Here is a 23,110-nt window from a genome sequence, read left to right on the forward strand (position 1 = left end):
TAAGATGTGTAAGTCCATTGTAAGATGTGTAAATCCATTTCCCGGATCTCCTCTTTTTTAATTATTGGAGAATTAGGGAAACTCAATTTGTCTACCAAAAGATTTTCTTAGACAATTGTCTAAGAAATTAGACAGTTTCTTCAGTGTTTCACTCTATCTGAGTTTTGCTTTCTGAAGTTTTAGTTATCCATGGTCAACTGCGATCAGAAGATATTAAATGCAAAATTCCAAAAATAAGTAATGCACAAGTTTTTAAATAATTCTTATTTATTTTTCTCTTTTCACATTTTTATTGGTGCATGATAGTTGCATATGTTGATGGTATTTGTTGTTACATATTCATACATACTCACAATACAACAATATAAGTTGGTCAATATCACTTTCCGTCATTTCCCCCTCCTTTTCCTCCTCCCACCCCCTGTTTCGTTTCCTCTACTGATCTCCCTTTTTCTTTTTCCTCTTCAGTTTTTACATATGAAAGAAAACATAAGATTCTTGACCTGAGTTTTGCATATTTTGCTTAATGTAGTGGTCTCAAGTTCCATCCATATTCCTGCAAATGTCATAATTTTATATTTTTTAATACTCCATTGTGTATATATACCACATTTTTTTTTTTATCCATTCATCCATTGGTGGACACCTAGGCTATTGTGAATTGTGCTGCTGTAATCATGGGTATGCATGTCTCACTATAGTATGAGGACTTTAATTATTTAGTATAAATACTGAGGAGCAGTAGAGCTGAGTCATGTGATGCTTCCATGACTAGTCATTTGAGGAACCTCTGTACTGATTTCCACATAAGTTATATAATTTACAATTCCACCAATAGCATAAAGTACTCCTTTTTATCTGCATCCTTCCCAGTATTTTTTATTATAGGTATTCTTAATGACTGCTATCTGAAGGATAAAATGATAAAATCTCAGTATAGTTTTTTAATTGGTTATTTTTAGTTCCATATAATATTAGGATACATTTTGACATAATTATAAAAGTATAGAATATAATTTGTTCTAATTCAGTTCTCAGAACTTCCCCTTTCCCTCCCGTCTTCCCTCTCCCATTGCCTTTCTTACACTCTACCAATCTTTCCACTATTTATTTGCAGTTTTTATTTTCAATTTCTTAATTACTAATGATGTTGAACATTTTTTCATATATTCATTGGCCACTTGTATTTCTTCTTTTGAGAAACGTCTGTTCATTTCATTGATCTAATTATTATTTGGGTTAGTATTTGGTGTTAAGTTTTTTTTAATTCTTTAATATTCTAGATATTAATTATTTGTCAGAAGAGTAACTAGCAGATGTTTTCTTACATTCCGTATGTTTTCTTTTCACATTCCTAATTGTTTCCTTTGCTGTGCAGAAGCTTTTTAATTTGTTGCCATTCTGTTTATTAACTCTTGGAATTATTTCCTGAGCTTTAAAGGTCCTATTGAGAAAGTCATTGCCTAGGATGATTTGCTGGAGTACTGATCCTACATTTTCTTAGGAGTTTCATAATTTTTGTTCTAATTCCTAGGTCTTTTTGATCCCTCTAAAGTTGAGTTTTGTGCAGAATGAGAGATAAAGGCTCTAGTTTCATTCTTCTACTTATGGAATACCAGCTTTCCCAGCCATTTCATAAAAAGGTTGTCTTTTCCCCAACTTATGTTTTTGGCATCTTTGTCAAGGATCAAATGACTGTAGATGTCTGGGTTTGTCTTTGTGTGCTCTATTTTGTACCATTGGTATATGTTTATGAGGAAAAGATAATGCCATTTATTATTCAATGCAGTTTACTATAGCTCTGTAGTATAATTTAAAATCAGGTATTATAATGCCTCTAGCATTCAGTTTTTGGCTTAGAATTGCTTTGGCTATTCTGGGTCTTCTATTCTTCAAAATGAATTTTAAGACTGTTTTTTTCTAGTTTGGTAAAGAATGTCATTTTGATGGGTATTGCATTGAATCCGTACATTGCTTTTGATAGTATGGTCATTTTAAGCAACATATTCTGCCTAACCATGAAAATGGGAGGTCTTTCCATCCTCTGGGGTCATCTTCAATTGATTTCTTCAATGTTGTATAGTTTTCTTCATTATATAGATCTTTCACCTCCTTGGATAGATTTATTCCTAGTATTTTATTGTTTTACTTTGTTGAGTTTATTGTAAATGGAATTGTTTTTCAGCTTTATTTTTCAGCAAATTTATTTTTGGTTTACAGGAAAACTATTGATTTTTTTTTTTTTATGCTGATATTGTAACCTGCTACTTTGTTGAATTTGTTTACTAGCTATAGCAAACTTTTGGTGGAGGTTTTTGGCTCTCCTAGGTGTAGGAAAATTTTACAATATAAATTCATAATTGTTCTTTTATTTTTAGTTAATCTTGGTAATGTCTTACTCTGCCTAGTTTGTGAAAAAAATTATCATAGGTATATGCTTATAGGAAAAACATATTTATAGGACTTTCTATTATATATGGTTTCAGGCATCTACTAAGGGGATGTTAGGTTGTATCTCCCATTGATAAGTGGGGACTACTATAATATGATTCAGTAATTTGTATTCTTCATTGTTCTGTATTAGTAACTTATGTTACTAATACAGAACATAATGATGACTCATTATTTTCAAGTACTGTATATAAAAGGTCTGTGATATCTTTTAGGTCATCTTTTAAGCTTATGTTATTTTTACAATAAATGTTATATTTGGAAACAGTATATTTAACTCTGCAAAATCTTAACCTTAAAGAGACTGCTGCAAATGAGGACAGATTTTGTATAAAATATAAATCACATTACTTTTTAAGATGTGACCCCTTTTCTCACACAATCTAAAGACCTGACTTCCTTTCAAATTTCAATATAGAACACTGTCCTCAAAGGGTTTCATTGTTTGATGTCCTCAGAACTTCATTGTTCAGTCCTCAGAACTTCCCCCTTTCCCTCCCCTCTTCCCTCCCCCATTGCCTTTCATTGTTTGATGTTCAGAGAACAGAAGAGGTATGGACGCATACATTAAATGATGTGTGTGTAAATGCATGTGTATGTGTGTGTGCAAAATGTATTAGTGGTGTTAAAAATCCAAACTGATGAAGCTGTTTGAGGAAAAGAGTTTTTTGGGGAAAAGATAATGCCATCTATTATTATTTAAATAATTTTATGACTAAAAAAGTGACTGAAAGGTTAAAATTGCTCACTTTTTGTTTATTTGCATACCAATTGATAAGATATTGTATTTTATTTTCTTCAATACCTTACCCTCCTTCTCTTTCAAAGAATCAAGAGCAGAGCTTTCCTTAAAGTTGCCATTGTAAGGAGTAAAGGAACATACCATAAGGACCCTGAGGCATCCTAGCAAAAAGGTTTAGGAGTTAATGTAGTAGGATTTGACCTGGGTGATGTGGTTTTAAGCAAATGTTTAAAAAAGCATACCTTTTCTTCTGTCAGAGTGTTTGAGCATTTTTATGATTAGCCATCTTAATATTTTTTTTTCTATAAGGTAGAAGGAGTGGAATAAATTATATAATGGGTATGGAAGCAGTATTTACTCATATTAGCTGACATGGAAGGATCCTAGTCATTTTGTGGTCTGAACAGTGTTCTAGCTTTTAAGTAATGATTACAGAAATGTCTCATTTTTAACTTCTTCCAACAGTCATATAGTTACCTTATCTGATTTTAGTTTTTAGTGCAATTATTTATCTTTAATAGAAGACCATGGTCAATGAGTCAGAGCCAAGTCAACTCTAAGCTGACAGGAAATACAAGATGCTGTTTTCTCTTTAAGATTCTGAAAATGTACACTGAAGTTACAATTAAGGATAATTCTAACATATTACTTTATAACAAAAGTCAACCAAGCTATGGTAATGAACAGAAAAAGGAAAATAGAGATTGACTAAGAACAAATAGTGGCTGTTAACTGTCCTCTGTTATCTACTAATGTGCAAGGTAACTCAACCTTATAGAGGAGAGTCCTGTCCTGATTACTTTTCAGTTCTAAAAGGTTTTGTACTAAGAGAAGATCCCTTTAATTAGTTATTTGTATATAATGCAACCAATTCATGCAATAGATATTGGAATTTTTCCATGATAATTCTGATGTTTACCAATAGCTTTGTTTTCCAATAGCTTCCATGATTCCTTCTCTAGGGAAATGCCAAAAGTGACTTCTTACCAGTCCACATCTCATAGTGGAGATTTTCTCCATCTATTTTTAAGTCCAAGGATCATCATTGCTCTTGATTTGTAATATTTGTTCTTATATATTCAGAAAATAAGCTGATTATAGATATTAATGTTACAAAGTGATATTTGTAAATAATTTAAGCACTACTAAAATGTACCTCTGGTCATGTTAGCACACTAGCCAATTTTCTCCAAAATTAAAAAAATATATATATTGTTTATAATTTTTCCCTTTTCCTTAGAAATTGGACAGAATTTATTCAAACAATCTAAACTCTGCTTTCAAGTGAAACAGCTTAAATTTATTTTAGATAACTTTTGAAATAATGCTGATAAAATTACATAATTGAACATCTAATTATGAATGTTTTTCTTCCCCAAATCAGGATATTATCATACTTGAATCAACCTGGGTCACTACTGAAGTACACTGGGTCTTATACAGGACTCAAAGTTTACTAGGAATGTAAAATGTTATTTCTGTATTCTATGAGAGATATTATATCCTTACTTGGCAGAAAGGTTATGTGCTTTTTTGATTTAGAGAAAGAATGGCAATTTGCCAGTGTTCTGTTTTGTCTTTTTTTAAGCAGCTTTTAATAGCTCAGTTGAATAGAAATAGATAAATGCAGCATTCTTTTACGGAATTGGGTTGGATGTTTCATTGCAAAGAAAATAGGAAATTAAAAATAACCAAAAATATTGCCAGAATCAAATTCTAAAGCAATTTCAGGAAATTTGTTGGATTGGGAACCAGATATCTATGCATATGTGAGCACACAGGGCACTTATTCAAATAATAGCCATCCTCAAAAGATACTGACACATAAAATGCAATGTCCTCATGTTGTTGTTAAAGAGTAAATAGTGTTTTAAAACTAAATGTCAAATAAAATGATTCATTTATAAAGAACACAGATTTAGATCAATGTGTATTTTAAAACTATAAACATATTTTGTGTAGCTTTTCTATTACTGGTCATAACTGTAACTTTCTAAATAGAACAAAGCATGAAAAGCATAGACTAGATATATGCTCATAAAATTTAGATGACATAGTTTATACTATTTAACAATTTCAGTTCTGCCAGTAACAGGTTGTGTGTCCTTCTCTACTATTACTTCTCTATGTCACCTTCTCCCTCTCACCCATCCCTAAACAAAATATTAGAATACACAATTTTAAGGTAACTTCCAGTTCAAGCAGTCTATGGGTTGTGACCCATACAACATTGCGTATATTTGTACCAGACCTGTTTATACTCTTCCAAAGTAATCAAGGCATTTATTTTATACAGGATAAGACATTGTCCTAATTAGTTATTAATTTGTATTTTTTGAGCACGGTATCTAGAGCATTCTCCTCATAGTTTTAAAATTACAGAACATTCATTTGTTACATATAACTATAAAATATGTTGCTAAGTTCATGGGTTTATATTACAGTCAGTATAGGGTGCATCAGTAGAAAACAATGATCTTGGTAAATTAAAAACATATATAATTTAGACTAGGAACATAAACAAATATTGTGATATATTCTGGAAAGTCAGATGGGTGCTTTGAATATCATTATGTTTGTGAGGAAGGTCACACCAGAGTGAAATTTTATGTGTAGGGGCACAAGAATCCTCACAGCAGTCATATTGCTCTCAATATTTGCCAAAGAGGGAAAGTGCTATCCCTTTGAAATGATGTGTGTCTGGCCTTATTCTAAGCATCATTGTGAAACTTAGTATTGCTTCTTACAGCACTGGTATATTTACACATATCTTGACATGGCTAATTTTAATGATTAATGAGTAAATCATGTAAAGTGCCTTAGAGTGTTCTTTGTGAACAGTGGATTCCACATGAATGCTGTCTCGATTTTTTTTTCATCAGTTTATTGGTATGTAGGAAGGTTATATCAGAAAGACACAGAACATAAGCAATACACAGTAGACAAATTTAACAATATAGGTGTATTCGTTTCGTAGTGCTGCTAGAACAAAGAACCACAAACTGGGTGACCTAAACCAACAGAAATGTTTTCCCAATTTTGAAGGTTAGATGTCTGAAATCAGTGTGTGGCCTTTCCACTCTCCCTGAAAGCCTGATCTGTGGATGCTTCCTTGTGTCCTCCCAGCTTCTGGTGGTAGGCAGCAACTTTCTGCATTCCTTAGCTTATATAAGAGTCACTAAACCTCTGTACTATCATCACATGGCCAATTCCCCTGTGTATCTGTCTCTGTGTTTCTTCTTTTTAAAATAAGGATACCAGCCATATTGGATTAAGAACCTATCCTAATTCAATATGAATTCAATTTACCTAGTTACATCACCAATAAAACCCTATTTCTCTAATGGCAACCCTTCTGTGTAGAGTGTTTATCTGTAAATTAACATCCCTGCACAGAGAGTTCTTTTTATAAACAGGTTGAAGTACTGAAAGAAGATATTTTGAGTGTCAGATAACAATTTACAGAAGGAAACTGAAGCAGATTTTCCTTGATTCATCACTCATTGTCTATATTTTGAAAAAAAATAAAATTCTGTTCTCATTATCCTAGAAGTTTATTAGCCAATTAACCTTTTATAAATGTTCTTTTGGTCTGTGATGATGAATCAATTACTTGTCCTTTTGTTCAGGTTTTTGTTCCAGTTTCTTTTTTTTATCTAAAATACTCTATGCCCATGATTACCCTTTAGAACTGGAAAAATCTAATTGTTCAAAGTTTGTCTCATTTTCTTTTTTGAAAATTTATTTATTTATTTATTCTAATTAGGTATATATAACAGCTGAATGCATTTTGATTCATTGTACACAATTGCAGCACAACTTTTCGTTTCTCTGGTTGTACATGATGTAATGTTGCACCATATGTGCAGTCTCACATATACCTAGGATAATGATGTCCATCTCATTCCACCATTTTTCCTGTCCCATGCCCTTCTCCTGCCCTTCCTCTTCTTTGCCCCCTAAAAATTCCTCCATGTGTCTCACCCTTACCCCTATTATAGATCAGCACCTACTTATCAAAGAAAACATTTGGCCTTTGATTTTTGAGATTGGCTTACTTTGCTTAGCATGATATTCTCCAATTCCATCCATTTACCTGCAAAAGCCATAATTTTATTCTCTTTTAATGCTGAGTAGTATTCCATTGTGTATATATACCACAGTTTTTTTTATCCATTCATCTATTGAAGGGCATCTAGTTTGGTTCCACAGTTTAGCTATTGTGAATTGTGCTGCTATAAACATTGATGTGGCTGTGATACTATACTATGTGGTTTTTAAGTCCTTTGGGTATAGACTGAGGAATAGGATAGCTGGGTCAAATGGTGGGTCCATTCCAAGTTTTTCAGGGAATCTCCATACTGCTTTCCATAGTGGTTGCACCAATTTGCAGTCCCACTAGCAATGTATGAGTGTGCCTTTTCCTCCACATCCTTGCCAACAATTAAAATTGTTTGTAGTTTGTATTCTGATTGTTGAATAATTTTTCATGTATTTGTTGATCAAATGTATACCTTCTTCTGATAAGTGTCTATTTAGCTCCTTAGCCCATTTATTGATTGGGTTGTTTGCTATTTTGGTGTTAAGTTTTTTTGAGTTCATTATATATCTTGGAGATTTATGCATCCTGATGTGTGTGATTTTGCTCCCAAAATGTAGGCTCTCTCTTTACCTCATTGATTGTTACTGTTGCTGAGAAAAAGCTTCTTAGTTTGAATCTATCCCATTTATGGATTCTTGATTTTATTTCTTGAGCTTTAGGAGTCATGTTAAGGAGGTCAGGGCTTAATTTGACATGATGAAAATTTGGGCCTACTTTTTCCTCTATTAGGTGCATTTTCTCTGGTCTCATTCCTAGGTCCTTGATCCACTTTGAGTTGAGTTTTGTGCATGGTGAGAGATAGAGATTTAGTTTCATTTTGCTGCATATGGATTTTCAATTTTCCCAGAACCATTTGTTGAAGAGGCTTTTTTTTTCCGCCAATGTATATTTTTAGTGCCTTTGTGTAGTATGAGATAACTTTATTTATGTGGGTTTGTCTCTGTGTCTTCTATTCTGTACCATTTGTCTATTTGCTTTTTTTGGTGCCAATACCATGCTGTTTTTGTTACTGTAGCTTTTTAATATAATTTAAGGTCTGATATTGTGATGCCCCCTGCTTCACTCTTCTTGCTAAGAATTTCTTTGGCTGTTCTGGGCCTCTTATTTTTTCCAAATGAATTTCATGATGCCTTTTTCTATTTGTATAAGGAATAACATTGGAATTTTAATTGGAATTGCATTAAATATGTATAGAACTTTGGGTATTATGGCCATTTTGACAATACAGCACTCTTTCATGTTAAAAATTAGGGATAGTAGGAACATACCTCAGCATTGTAAAAGCTATCTATGCTAAACCCAAGGTCAATATTATTCTAATTGGAGAAAAATTGGAAGCATTTCCTCTAAAGACTGGAACAAGACAGGGATGCTCTCTTTTGCCACTTATATTCAATATAGTCCTTGAAAATCTAGCTAGAGCAATTAGACAAAGGAAAGAAATTAAAGGGATACAGATAGGAAAAGAAGAGCTCAAAATATCATTATTTGCTGACAACATGATTCTGTACTTAGAGGATCCAAAAAACTCCCAGAAAACTTCTAGCATTAATAAATGAATTCAGCAAAGTAGCAGAATATAAAATCAATACCCATAATTCAAATGCATTCCTATAAATCAGTGATGGATCCTCTGAAAGATAAATTAGGAAAACTATCCCATTCACATTAACCTCAAAAAAAAAATAATAATTGGGAATCAATTTTACAAAAGAGGTGAAAGTCCTCTACAATGAAAACTACAGAACATTAAAGAAAGAAATTAGAAGATATTAGAAGACAAAAAGATCTCTCATGCCCTCAGATAGGAAAAATTAATATTGTCAAATGGTTATTTTTTTTGTAGGTGTTTTTCTTAACTTTTCTAGTTGATGCACCTCAATACTCCTAATACTCTTGCAGTAGGAGTAATATCAAAGATATGGACTTTGAAGTTAGAGGAGATAGACTTGAGTCTGACTAGTCCCTGTCCTAATTGTGTGATCTTGTCTGTGTTACTGTGTCCAGTAGGTCTCATTCTCTTCATCTGCACATTGAGGTACAAAAACAACTTCTAAGTTTCAGCAATGAAATTTAACAAATTTCTCATTTGTCTCATGTTGTAATAGAGCAAAACATATTTCTTAAATTAAAAAGAAGTTTAATATATTTTTAATAGACTCTTAGAGAAACCAGGCTTTAATTAAGCAAAAAAAAAATATGTTATTGATTTTAGTTATCAATGGGGGCTGAAAAGCATGATGTTTATATCCATGGAGATTCTTTCTTGTGACCTTTAAATTATGCCAATTCTAATTAAATTGGATGACCAGTTCAAGTGATAAAGATTATCAGAAACAAGATATTCAACAAACAGGTATCCCATAAATATTCTAATATAGCATAATGAATAAGGCTCTGGAGTCAGGATATCAAGGTTCAAACCCTAGCTATGCAACATTATAGCTGTACGATTTGGGGCAAATTCTTACCTCTCTTTAATAGATTTTTATAAGGTGAAGAAAGTTATAGAAATGGTTATATAAATTAAATAATGAAATAACTTTTATGAGGATCATTTTGGTATATATACATACATACATACATACATATATATAATTTTTCTTGGCGGGTGCATACTTGGAATTGAACTCAGGGGCACTCAACCACTGAGCCACATCCCCAACCCTATTTTGTATTTTATTTAGAGAAATGGTCTCACTGAGTTACTTAGCACCTTACTTTTGCTAAGTTGGCTTTGAACTTGTGATCCTCTGTCATAGCCTCCTGAGCCACTGGGATTACAGGTGTGCACCATGGTGCCCAGCCAATTGGGTTAATATAAATAAGGTGTTTACAACATTCTTTGGCCTAAAGTGAACACTGAATGCTTGTTTTCAATTATTACTGCATGCCAGTACAGAGCATTCTGTGAGGAACCTTAGAGAAGATAGGCATTGAGCAGGGAAACTAACGTGAGTACATATTTCCAAATTTTGATGTCAAGAAGGAATAAAACAAAATGTTATGAACCACATAACTAAAAGAACTGACTGAGGGTAAGAAATAAGGAGTAAAAATCAAGCTTTACTTGAGGAAAATATTTGAATATCTCAGAAATGTATTGTTTTCTCTCAGTGTTGTAGTTATTTTTAAAAATAAAGAAATAGTAAAAACTTGATAAATTCTACCACATTTTTATTCTCATAAAAACATTATATAATTTTCTTTTTTTTCCACATATGTGAGTATATGTAGCTACTCAGATGAAGAATAAACACATTGTCTATTTTTATAGCCTATCAACTAAGAGTGTGCCAACCTCCACCACCCGTACCCAATGCTGAAATTTTGACTGAAGATGATGAATTTGAAATAGGTAAAGTTTGTTAAATTACTTTCAGAGAAAATGTCTTGTTAGCAGAGATATTTGCTTTAACAAAAAGAACAGTAGCAGCTTGGTTTTAGACCTTGTTTTTTGGGGTGGTGAGAAATAGTTCATAATTCTTAAGAGGAGAGAATGGTCACAAGAGGAAATACTGGACAAGATTTAAAAATTCTGCTTTTACAGCATGTACATTATTAGTAAACAGTGTTGGAATTGTGGCCATACAATCAATTGTATTTTGGTTCTTCTTCACAAACTGTTATTTTGCGCCTTCTGACACTGCAGTCTTAACTTCTGTGAGTTCAGGCCTAAGCCTAAGTCCATAAAATGAATATCTATTAGCTAGTAGAAATTTTGATACTGATTGAAAATGACTAAAAGAAAATTATACTCTGCTTTTAAAATCAAAATATTATTATTCTTTTTTTTCTATTGTCTTCTTGCTTATTTGAACTTCTTGTCCTCTCTCTCTCTTCGTTTTTTTTTTTTTTTTTCCAATAGGTGATATTATCAGGTACCAGTGTCTTCCAGGATTTACATTAGTTGGAAATGCAATTCTGACATGTAGATTAGGAGAGCGACTGCAGATGGATGGGGCACCTCCAGTTTGTCAAGGTAATGATTTTTACATTTAATTATTTCCAAATATTGTTCTTTGTTCAGTAAGGGTAAAATTCTATTTTATGTTAATGATACATATTTAACTGGCAATACTATTATGAAGTATACAACTCATATATATGTGTGTGTGTGTGTATATATATATATATATATATATATATATGTATATATTTATTCCATTATTTCTCAGATTTAGGTTTAAATTACTTTTATTCTTTGTATTACTTTAAAGGTATAATTTTTTAAGTTTAGCCTATCAGCCAAGTCAGTTCAACTTATTTAAATTAGTTTTGCTGTAAGGGATGGAAATGAAGGTAAAATCCAAAGGAAATCACTTTAAATAAAGCCTCTAATGTTGATTGCTTTTGTTTGGAGAAAAATTTATTTTAACCACTAGATTAAATTTTATTGACCATCTATTAAGTAGGAAGAGCTGAGGAAAAAAAAAAAACTACCTATAAACCAACCACAAGTTTTAAGTGGTCCTTGTTATGAAGCCATCACAGAATAAAGATATGGCAATCCAATACTATGTTTAGGAATTAACCTGGAGGATATAGAATCATAATCTTTAACTATTTGTAATTCAGGGAAAGCTTGACAGAGGCATTGTTTCCCAAGTTCTAAATCATCAATTAAATTTATTCTGGTGGAACAAACCTAGAGAAAGGATGATCTAAATGGCTGATATACACATAAAAATACAGGTGGGAGAGGAACGTGGATTTCAAGAAATTAATTCACTTTGTTACAAGGCCAAGTGAATGATAGACCTTGAATGATATATAGAATCATGATATTCAGTAATCATTTATTGATGATTTATCTAGCATGGGCAGTGCCTAACATACAGAAACCTGTCCCAACCGGCAGGACACATCAACGAGGGCCGGGAACCTAGGTGGGGAGGAATGAAGGGACAGGGATGACAGCAAGACAAGAGTTCTGATCAAGCTGCAAACTTTTATTGTTCACACAGGGGTATTTATATGCTGGGGATAGGGAAGCTCTCTAATCAGCAGTTGCTGGATGTGGGTGGTAAAACTGCCAGCTGCAGGATGTCTGATGATCCTGATAACAGCAGGATGTTTCAGGAAGATAGGTAGCTGCAGGATGTCTCCCAGGGGGCTGTTTCTTGTAACTGTCAGGCTATTCTTTCAGGAGAATTTCCTTCTAGCCCCTGACAGAAACCAATAATAAATGTTGGCTAATTTTAATAAAACCAAATTTTATTGTTTTAGTATTTTCCAGATTTTCTTGAATTATTTCCTTCATTGGAGTTTATTTCTCAGTGTATGGAGATCTTTACTATGCAGTATCTTAAGTATTGCATGAACCTAAAACGAACATTCTGTTTATTGCTATAAACATGCTATAAATAGAAAATATAATTTGATTTTCTGCCTAATAGGAGTCCTTACATGAATATTTGTTTACATGAAGGGTTTGTTTGTTTGTTTGTTGTTTTAGAAGAGAGAATGTTTAATTTTGACTCATTGTTTCAGAGATTCAGTCCAAGGTGGGCTGGATCCACTGCTCTGGGCATGGTGCAGGCATAATGATGGAAGGGCATGGCAAAGTAGTGCTGCTCCATTTATTGCTGTCCAGGAAGCAAAGAGAGATGATGCATTTTCACAGGAGGTTTTTAAAGTAGCAAAAAGAAAGATAGGTTTGAGAAATATAAACTAGATTCAGTATTAGAAATTCTCATGATCTTAGTGATAACAGAACATCTCAAAGTTGGTTTGATATTCTGAAGTCTATAACTTATCATTGTGCATATGTGGATGTCATTCATTCAACTTTCTCCTTCATGCAAGACTACTCTCTAGCCATTTATGATTATAATTCATATTGAGATATTTAGATATGCATACATAGATGATAGTTTCTGCATTTTAGGAGACAATATGTGGGAAGATAACTTGGGCAGACACGGGGGCATGAATCAAGTACATAACAGGACTTTTTTCCTAACCTCAATATATAAACTACTTTGTGAATTCTTAAAACCAAAAACTTTCTGTTTATATGTCTGGACGTTAATCTGATAAACTTTAAAATTTTTAAATAAAAAAAATACAGATAACCTAGCTATTTCACAATTCCTCATCTCTCTGATCTCTTAATGTCTTATTTCCAAAATAAGAATTTCCTATAGATTAGCAGTTACTCCTCTAATTATTCTGTGTGCTGTGGCTAATAATAAAAAAGGGCAATTGAATTTATGTATCATAATAATACTTCAGATACAAACTGAAAATTATTAAGTCATCCCTTAGGATAAGTCTATGCAATTTCTCTCTTAATTAATTGATCAGACACTTAATAAAAAACAAAAACGTGACTTACATTTTTGTTTTATTAAGTCACAAGATTGCTAAAAGTCATTTGTTTAGAATCTGCTAGAAAATTCTACATTGTTTTTAATCTATTTTAAATTATTTTACTTTTTTCACTGTTCCTAAAAGAGGCAATATTATTTTTATTTTTCAACTCAATCCTCTTTAGTTTCTTTATTCCACTTAACATATGGAAAACAAGGCTAAATATGCTAACTTTCAAAGAGTTTGGAATAAACAAAATCTAATCATTATGTAAAGGTCAGGCAAATGTCAGAGGAAAAGACCACTAAGAGACTGTCTCATGCAACAGCAAAGGGTTTACTGGGGGTCCAGCATGCTGGGGCTCAGAGCTCACTTCAGAGGAGCAAAGAACAAAGAGCCCCGGGAACAATTTGAGCAGAGCTTATATACATTCTTTGGAGGGGGCAGGGACTTTACGTACATCATAGCATCCTTTAGCAAATCATCGCATACCTCGGGAAAATCAAATAACAACTCTAAAACATGATTAGCACATTCACTGGCGGGAACAGGTCGGGTGGGGGTGATTGGTCAGTACTAAGATGGGTATATATTTAAACTGATTGGTTTAAGCCCTGAGGTGTGAACATGCGGGACTGCACAGTTTCTGAGGAAAGGGGGTTATTCTCGTTGAGCAACTAGGTGGTCAGGGGAGATATCGACACACATCTAATGGGCAGTTCCGGGAATTGTTTTATGCTTTCACAATTTTCAGGTCCCAGGAGAACAAAACTTAATCTTACTTCAGAAATGTGTAACTTAACAGAACTAGAAGAAAGACTTTATAGAATCAAGTTTTATCCTTTACATTTTAGCTTCTTCAACCTTTCAATTATATTTGGTGGACAAAAATACTGGACCCAGCTACATCTGTGCAAATGTGGGCACTTTAAACTTTCTAAGCTTTATTTTTATTCTTTGCACCATGGGAAAAGAAATTGGAAATAACTTTTAAAAGTTATGACTGTGGATGTAATGTATAATCGGTGCTTAACTTATAGTTAAAAGCAATGAATATTTACTCTTTTACTTGGTAGCCATCAGGTTACTTACAATTTATTGGATAGTTTGCAAAGGGTAAATTTGTGTACTTACACCAAAACACATTGGATCACACTACCTATATGAATATTTCACAACTACATTTTCACTAAAGATCTTGGTTTTAACTCAAATAGTCCATTGTATTTCTAACTGTTAAGTCTATCTTTTACCTGTTTTTCATTTTGTGAAAATCAAAAGTTTGGGTTCTCATTTTAGGCTGACAATGATCACATACCATTATTCAATTATTATTTTTTTTAAATCTCAAAATCATATTCAAGTAATAGAATTTTAGACTTAAGGAAAAGAAACTGAAGTAAAAGTAGAAAGGAAATAAACAGCTGGGTGGTGGTACATGCCTATAATGCCGGTGGCTTGGGAGGCTTAGGCAGGAGGATCTTGAGTTCAAAGTCAGCCTCAGCAACCACAAGGCACTAAGCAACTCAGCGAGACCCTGTCTCTAAATAAAATACAAAATAGGGCTGGGAATGTGGCTAGGTGGTTTAAATCCCCGGTACCAAAAAAAAAAAAAAAAGCAAATAAAATAAACAATAACAACTATACTTACTCTATTGAGAGTTTTTAACAATCTGCAAATTAGATCTGGTGCCAGTTTTCTCTTCAAGATTTACAAGTTATTTTTCTCGTCAAGTTATTAACATGTTCAAGGAGTAATCACATATTTCCATAATTCATTATTTGCTAATATTGTTCATTTGTGTATTTCTTGGAAACTTTATAACTCAAAATATTAAATTTTTCTTACACCTTAAAAACTCTGAATATATAATTTCAATTTATTCCTTCACCTTACCTACAATTTAACAACTACAGTAGGTTTTTCCAAGTCTAACTCTTCTGAAAAAACATTGAAAAACAGAGTATTCTTAAGATCATATTCTAATGACTTGAAGATGCAATGAAATCTAACCCCAGGAAATGGAAGTTCTTGTACAGTAATTGAATAAAGAATTGGTAAGATATATTTTCAATTTGTTGAATCCTCTAAAATTATCTAGTTTACCCATTTCTTCAGTTGGTTCAGTGTCATTAGTAAGAATACTCAAAATATCATCCTGGCTAAGTTTAGAAACTCTTTAGCATTGTTAGTCATAGGACATTTGCTATAGTCACTTCCTCTGTTCTTAGAAATAGGAAGTTCTTCCTTAAATTGAACTAAATCCTGATTAGTATGTATAGGTTTATTTCTACAAAAAAAAGTTCAGAATAATATAGGTCATACTGAGCAGTTATACAATAGACAACCTCAAATTATTTTTAGAAAGGATAAAATGACATCTTAATTAATAGAACCTTGATCGTCTTTATTATACTCTTATTCCAAGTCCAAATTTAAGATATTTTTATTATTTGGTCTAACATTCAAATGCTGTTCATGTCACAAGTAAAGTTTACTGTACTCTGGAAACTGTTAGAACATAATTATGTTATTTCATCAAAATGTAACAAAATTTATGTACTTCTATATTTATTTATTTGTTCATTCTTGGGAGTTCTGATGTTAAAACAGAAGGTTTATGAAATAAGAAGTTCTTGTGCATTAGCCTATGTTTAAGGTCTGGATATAGCAAAAAGAACTGAAAGGTAACTAGTGACCCAAATTAGTGTTAAAGCCTCATGGTGTAAGCACTTCCCAGAGATCAGAAATGGCTTTTCCTGAAATGAACACTCAGAGAGGGCAGTTTCCCCTTTGGCTCTAACAATCAAATAAAGTAAAAGTTTAAGGAGAAGAGGGAAAAAAAAAAAAAAACACTGTAAAGAAGAGTAAAAAATGAGAGAGTAAAAGTGTAAGGAAAATGAAGGAAGGGGCAAAATATACATAAGAAAGGCGTAGATGGGAGAATATAAAAACATGAAGTCCACAAACAATGAAAAAAAATAGAAGGAAATAAATATCTTATCTCTTAGTTATCTAAAATTTGTTGTTTGTGAAAATAGTACATTTTCTATGTAATAAAAAAAGAAATTAATGATATTTTTAGGTCATTCTTCCATAATTTAAATTATAAGCTTAATATGTTTTCTTACACATAATTTAAGGTATCATTTTTATAATTACTGCACATGAAAGTGAAGTACTCAGTATTTGATGCAGTTTTTCACTTAGATTCTAAAAGGTTTGCATTATTCAATGACCTTTTCCTTTGACAGTGCTTTGCCCTGCCAATGAATTACGACTAGATTCTACGGGAGTCATATTGAGTCCTGGATACCCTGATAGTTACCCAAATCTTCAAATGTGTGCATGGAGCATTTCAGTGGAAAAAGGCTATAATATCAGCATGTTTGTTGAATTCTTCCAGACAGAAAAGGAATTTGATGTTCTTCAGGTGTATGATGGTAACCGTGGGTTATATTTACTGTGCATTCATAAATTTAGTTAATATGGTCTAATTTTACATTCAGATCTTTAGGATGGACAACTACCTATGTGACGTTTACTTAAAATATATTTTTGGAAGTATCAACATTAAAATAATTCTATAGCATATAAAAATTGAAGTTAGGTCAAATATTCTTCTATACACTATAGTTACTTCAACTGTAGAATTAAAATGTTTAAAATAAAATGTTTTGTGTTGTTTTTACTTATGCTGATGAAGTAGATTGGCCGTGGAACAGTTTAATACTATTTTAAAATATAAAGTACTAAAGATAAAATGAGAATATAGTTATTTAGTTATATCTAAATTATATTGTTTTCTTTCTGAAGGACCAAATATTCAAAGTCCAGTTCTTATTTCTCTCAGTGGAGATTATTCTTCTTCTTTTAATATAACAAGCAATGGTCATGAAGTATTTCTTCAGTGGTCAGCAGACCATGGCAATAACAAAAAAGGCTTCAGGATACGATACATAGGTATGTGATACTTATACTCAGTATGCATCTCATTGGCATCCTCACTGTGATTATAGTTGAAGAGCAGAGACACAATTGAATAAGAAGCATTAAAATCGCAACTCCTATATTGCTGTTTCCTAAACAATTTGGGTAACCTATCTGTACTTCAGTTTTTATGTTATAATGATAATAATTCTACATCCTTCATGATTTTCTAAAAGATGAAATTCATAGGTTAACTTGTTGTAAATTTAACTGAAATACCTTGAATATTATAAGAGTGAGTGGTGAAGACATCATTGAAAAGCATTTAAGTTTTTTAAAAAATCACTAGTGCTTTCTATATTTCGACAGCTTTGGACTGAAAATTCCTTTTAGTATTAGAGTGCCAAGACTTTTTTAATATGCTTTCCTTTTATAAGGTCCATTTACTGTAAGCCAATAATTACTTTGTTGTGTAAGTATACATAAATAGTCCTCTGTACACAAAGGTTGTTTGTCTTTATTGCCATCCTAAATCATGTCATAGGCCATAGTGTGGGCTCAATAGCAGAATACCTCAGAACCAACCAGCCATCTTTTTCTTTAGCATCCAGTGTCTTCCAAGTCATGAGTCATTGCTAATCAGTTCAACTAAAAATTGCAATTATAAATGTTTACAAACAACTCTGATACAATTCTGAAGCATAAATAAATTTTAAATTTTAGTCCAATAACATAATAGCCCCAGATTTCACTAATTTGTATAAATTTGCAAATATACATATAGTATATAAATAAAACAATCTCATCTAATTACTTTGATTTTAAAATTATGATGTGATAGCAAGATTTTAATTTAATGATTTGTCTTATAAATATTAGCAATAACATCACTGACTAATATGTTTACACATTTTATCCTGCAATAAATTTCTATTAAAGTCAAAGGAAAACTGATTAAAAATTAAAATATATACTTGAGTCATGCTTAAGATTATTCATTTTTGAATCAATGTTTCTACTATAAGAAATACATAAATGCCATTTTATTAAGGTTGTACCCAGACAGAGCATTTAAAAGTTAGAACATTTAATTATATTTTAAATGATTATAACAATATAAAGGGAAGCTATTCAAATTAAACAATTATAAGCATTAGATTATAGACTTATTCTTATGTTAATTTCATGATATAAATATAAAGAAAATACTACTCTTAGCTACTATGAATAGCTTGACATATTAAATTATGTATTTTTTCCTTTATAAATGACAGGTTATGACATATATATTCTAAGTCCAATCTGCTTCTCACTATTTACTCCCAAAGTTTCAGTTTTTTTAAGATAAATATATTGAAGTTTCAAAGGGTAAATGGAACCTGTCAGGCTGAATAGTCTCAAAAGTATATTTATGAAAAAGCTATTTGACATTATCTTTTGACATTTCAGACTTCAGAAAAGGAAAAAAAGTATTTTATTGGCAATTTTTATCACCATATGTAAGCACTCTTGACAGAATGGACACTCTTTAATAGATTGGGGAAAAGGATTATGGAATAAGGGGGCCTCTTTTAGACATCAACCAAAATGAAATGCATGACCTACTGGGATATAGGTGTCTTGAGATAAATTCAAAGTGACATGTAAACAACATGCTCTAAAATATTGCTTTCAAAGCTACAGATTTAGGGCTTCAAATGACAGAAATAGTTTTCAAAATTCAATGAAATATTTGTAGGGCTCTTGAACCTGTATAGTATTAAGAAAATATATTTTAATATAAAAGACAGCTAGGTGACAATACAAATTAAAAGAAAGCCCAGAGATTGTTAGGTGTTCTAAAAGCTGTGTAGGTAGACTATTTTCAAAAGAGGCTAGAAAATAATATGATGTTCACAAATACAATCCACTTAGATGACAATTGATCTACACTTAAGTACTAGTGTTCATTGTTTAGTTGTTCATAATTTTAGACAATAAATGATTTCTGATGCATTAATTAAGTCCTGACAGTTTTTTTTTTTTTCCCTTTTGAAAAGCTTTCTACTGCAGTACACCAGAATCCCCGCCTCACGGATACATTATCAGTCAGACAGGTGGACAGCTTAACAGTGTGGTCCGCTGGGCCTGTGATCGAGGATTCCGACTTGTTGGGAAAAGCAGTGCTGTGTGCCGAAAGTCTTCCTATGGGTATCATTCGTGGGATGCACCAGTCCCTGCCTGTCAAGGTGAAGTACAACATCTCCAAGTAGATAAAATAGCAACAAAAGATTAAACTCATTTAACTTTTTTATTTGAATCACTAAAATTTCCCAAATATACATTTTTAAAAAAATATGTATTTTTTAGTTGTAGTTGGACACAATACCTTTATTTTACTTATTTATTTTTATGTGGTGCTGAGGGTTGAACCCAGGGCTTCACACGTGCTAGGCAAGCACTCTACCAATGAGCCCCAGCCCCAGCCCCCAAATATACATTTTCAGAAGCACATTGTGGACTCCTCTCCTGAAAATGAAAGATGGAAATAGAATATAAGAGGAAGGAAACACATAGATAATTCTTCTTTGTCATGAAATTTATGTGTCTCTGCTTTTTCCCCTTATATATACATCCTTGACTCATACATCTACCATTCAAGTTACTTTGTTGTCAGAACATTATGGAAACAGAAAGGGTGGCTGGGTTAGTGAAGAGTCCCTAGAAAGACGATAGAGAATAAGAAAAGGGAAGTATACTGCAGACTGATTTTGACTCACAGGGTACACAGTTATGCTCTTAGAGAAACAAATTTAAAGGAGAAACATGTAACCAACTTCTTGGTTATTTTTTCTTCACTGCTTTTAACTAAGCAACTCAACAGGGATGTTTTTATTCTCCTTCGTGTTTTGTTAAAAACCAAGGAGCTGCCTGAGCATTGTATCTTGCTATAGAAGAAAACGTGAGAAGCATGTTAATCAACAAATTATACATTTGAGAGCTTTTGATGAGCACTTGTTTTTAAAGCCAATTTTATTATAATTATTCACACACATTAATTGTCCAAAATAATGGATTTTGTGGCATTTTCATACATTGCGTAAAACATACTTTGATCGTATGCACCCTCCTAATTATTCTCTCTTGCCCTTCTCCCCGTGGTAGGATTTAGTTTTAAAAAGTAATTGAGTACTTGAGTTTCTAATTTTAAGTTGGATTAAGAGAAGGGCAAAAAGAAAATAGCATTTATAATAAAACTACATCTTTTTTAATTTAAAATAAACCTACATCTATTTTTCTTTCTTTTGCTATGAGAAAAAAGTAGGTTATAAGTCTAGAACATGTAACCCATAAGACTAGACATATTTTAGAAATCAGAAACTTTATGATTTTGTAAACATAATACAGTGCAGTACATATACCATTATTATGAAATAACTCATTAGTACTGAGGTGATACTTATACTCAAATATATTATTCTATCTGTAGAGATGTCTAAATGTTTACACTGATAATGATATATAAAAATACAAATAATCTCACTTCAATTGGTGTTTTGTTGGCCATTATGTTCTTTGGAAGGCGATAGTATTTTTTTGGGGGGGGGGGGAATGCAAATGGGTTACTTGAAGGGCAAAGAGGAAAAGAATCAGTCTCAAGAAACTTCTGTATAGTCTTTTGAATTTATTAGAAACAAAATATAAATATATGTAAAATAAACTATGAAAATATAAATTTTGCATCATTATCAGATCATAGTTAAAGAAATTTTCATTTAAATCAAGTGTATTATAGATAAAATAAAGACAACTAAAATAATTAATGAAATTCAAGAGGATCCTAGATAAGTTTTGAGATAAGTCCTGGCCTTATATTTCTTTAACATGTTGAATATGCACAATACTCTGTGAATGGTCCTCAAGCATTTAACATGTCTAATATTTATGATATTCTGTGCATGGTGCCCAAGAATATACATTTTGATTGTACCTAAGACAGTCAGTCTGCAGAAATAAATTTGTTTTGTTCCTGATCAAAATACTGATGAGTATTGATTGCCACTCCTTTCCAAATTTTTCACAATTATTTTTTAAGTTAAATTGGCCAAACTGAATTTTGGTGGTCCAGAAATGATTTAGTACTAGATGTACTCTATATTTACCTAATTTGTATTCTCATGTAATCTATATTAATGCTGATAATAGTACTTATGATTAGGAACTAAGTAGAAACCAAGAAACAAATCATTAATGATATGTAGATTTAACAATTTAAACACATTAAATAGGAGTTTGAAATAAATTATTTAAAATTATGGGCCAGAAAATTCAGAGGAATTTAAAAATTATTTTTTACATGTTTTATAGTTTAACAGATTTAACTAATAACTTAAGTATGTTTTCATTTCTATGTTTTATGTATATATTTATTCTAGCAATTTCCTGTGGAATTCCTAAAGCTCCAACAAATGGAGGGATACTCACTACAGACTACTTGGTAGGAACCCGAGTTACCTATTTTTGTAATGATGGATATAGATTGTCATCCAAAGAACTTACCACTGCTGTGTGCCAATCAGATGGAACATGGAGCAATCATAATAAGACTCCCCGCTGTGTTGGTATGTGTTTTAAGGAAATTTTGTCATTTATACATTGGCATCTTACATGATATAAAATTTTATGTACCATTGAATTATTAAGACTAATTCCCTGAGTGAAGCACCATGTCTAAGAAGGAAATAAAAATTGATAAATAAAAGTACTATTTGGTACAATGAAGTACTGAAAGACCGTATTTTTGGCAACTCCAGAATATTTAGGTCAAGGAATTAATGTGTCTTTTCATTTTATTTAATGAAGTTTCATTTATTTTATAAACAGTCATGCATACATCAACATTTTTTTTCAATACAAAGATATTTGGAAGACTTTTTTCCCAGTTTGCAACAATAAAATTATATTTTAATACTGTCAGGTCTTAGTTTCAAAAGGATAAATGAAGCTTCTGACATTGCCCATAACTTCTGACTTTTTTTCAGTATTATCAATGTTATATATATGTAGAATATTTCCCAATCCTTATTACTAGTTTAATGAATAATGAATATTATACAATAATAGAAATTAATTCTAATAAAGAAATTGGTAATAAAAGGAATGAAAAGTTTGTTTTAGATAACATCTTTGATTTTCTCTATATTTCAGTTACTTCCATCTAGTACTAACATTTTAACTTCACTGTGATTTCTTTTAAAATTTGTATTTGTAATTGTAGCATAGGTGTCTTATAATGCTTCTACTTATCTTGAATAAATTTTAAATAAGCCAAATTTTATATCACAAAAAACAACAACAACAAAAAACGCCATTCTCACCAAACAAATTTTTTTCCTGAAAATATGTTTTTTTCCAAAATGTTTAAAAAAAGAAAGTAGAGGTAAGTCAGTGAATGGGATTCTGGGTTGGTAGAATAATGTGTATAAAGGCTCTAAATTTTGAAACAGCAGTTTATGATCAGAGAACTGCCAACAGTACCATGCAGCTGGGGAAATGGAAATGATTAATGTGAAGAAGAAATAAAGAACAA

General features: G+C 31.8%; 1 protein-coding gene across 3 annotated transcripts in view; it reads left to right on the top strand.

Moving 5' to 3' along the window:
- The window catches only part of Csmd3 (CUB and Sushi multiple domains 3), a 1,133,871-nt gene that overhangs the window by 1,047,796 nt on the left and 62,965 nt on the right, over positions 1–23,110 (top strand). For all 3 annotated transcript variants that reach the window (XM_027947308.2, XM_027947313.2, XM_027947317.2), the window contains 6 exons: positions 10,573–10,653; positions 11,164–11,277; positions 16,866–17,054; positions 17,428–17,574; positions 19,581–19,769; positions 21,957–22,142. In XM_027947308.2, the coding sequence (XP_027803109.2) occupies positions 10,573–10,653; positions 11,164–11,277; positions 16,866–17,054; positions 17,428–17,574; positions 19,581–19,769; positions 21,957–22,142 (906 nt within the window). The remainder of the gene's footprint in view (positions 1–10,572; positions 10,654–11,163; positions 11,278–16,865; positions 17,055–17,427; positions 17,575–19,580; positions 19,770–21,956; positions 22,143–23,110) is intronic.

Source organism: Marmota flaviventris, chromosome 15 (genome assembly GCF_047511675.1).
Source record: "Marmota flaviventris isolate mMarFla1 chromosome 15, mMarFla1.hap1, whole genome shotgun sequence".
Lineage (NCBI taxonomy): Eukaryota > Metazoa > Chordata > Mammalia > Rodentia > Sciuridae > Marmota > Marmota flaviventris.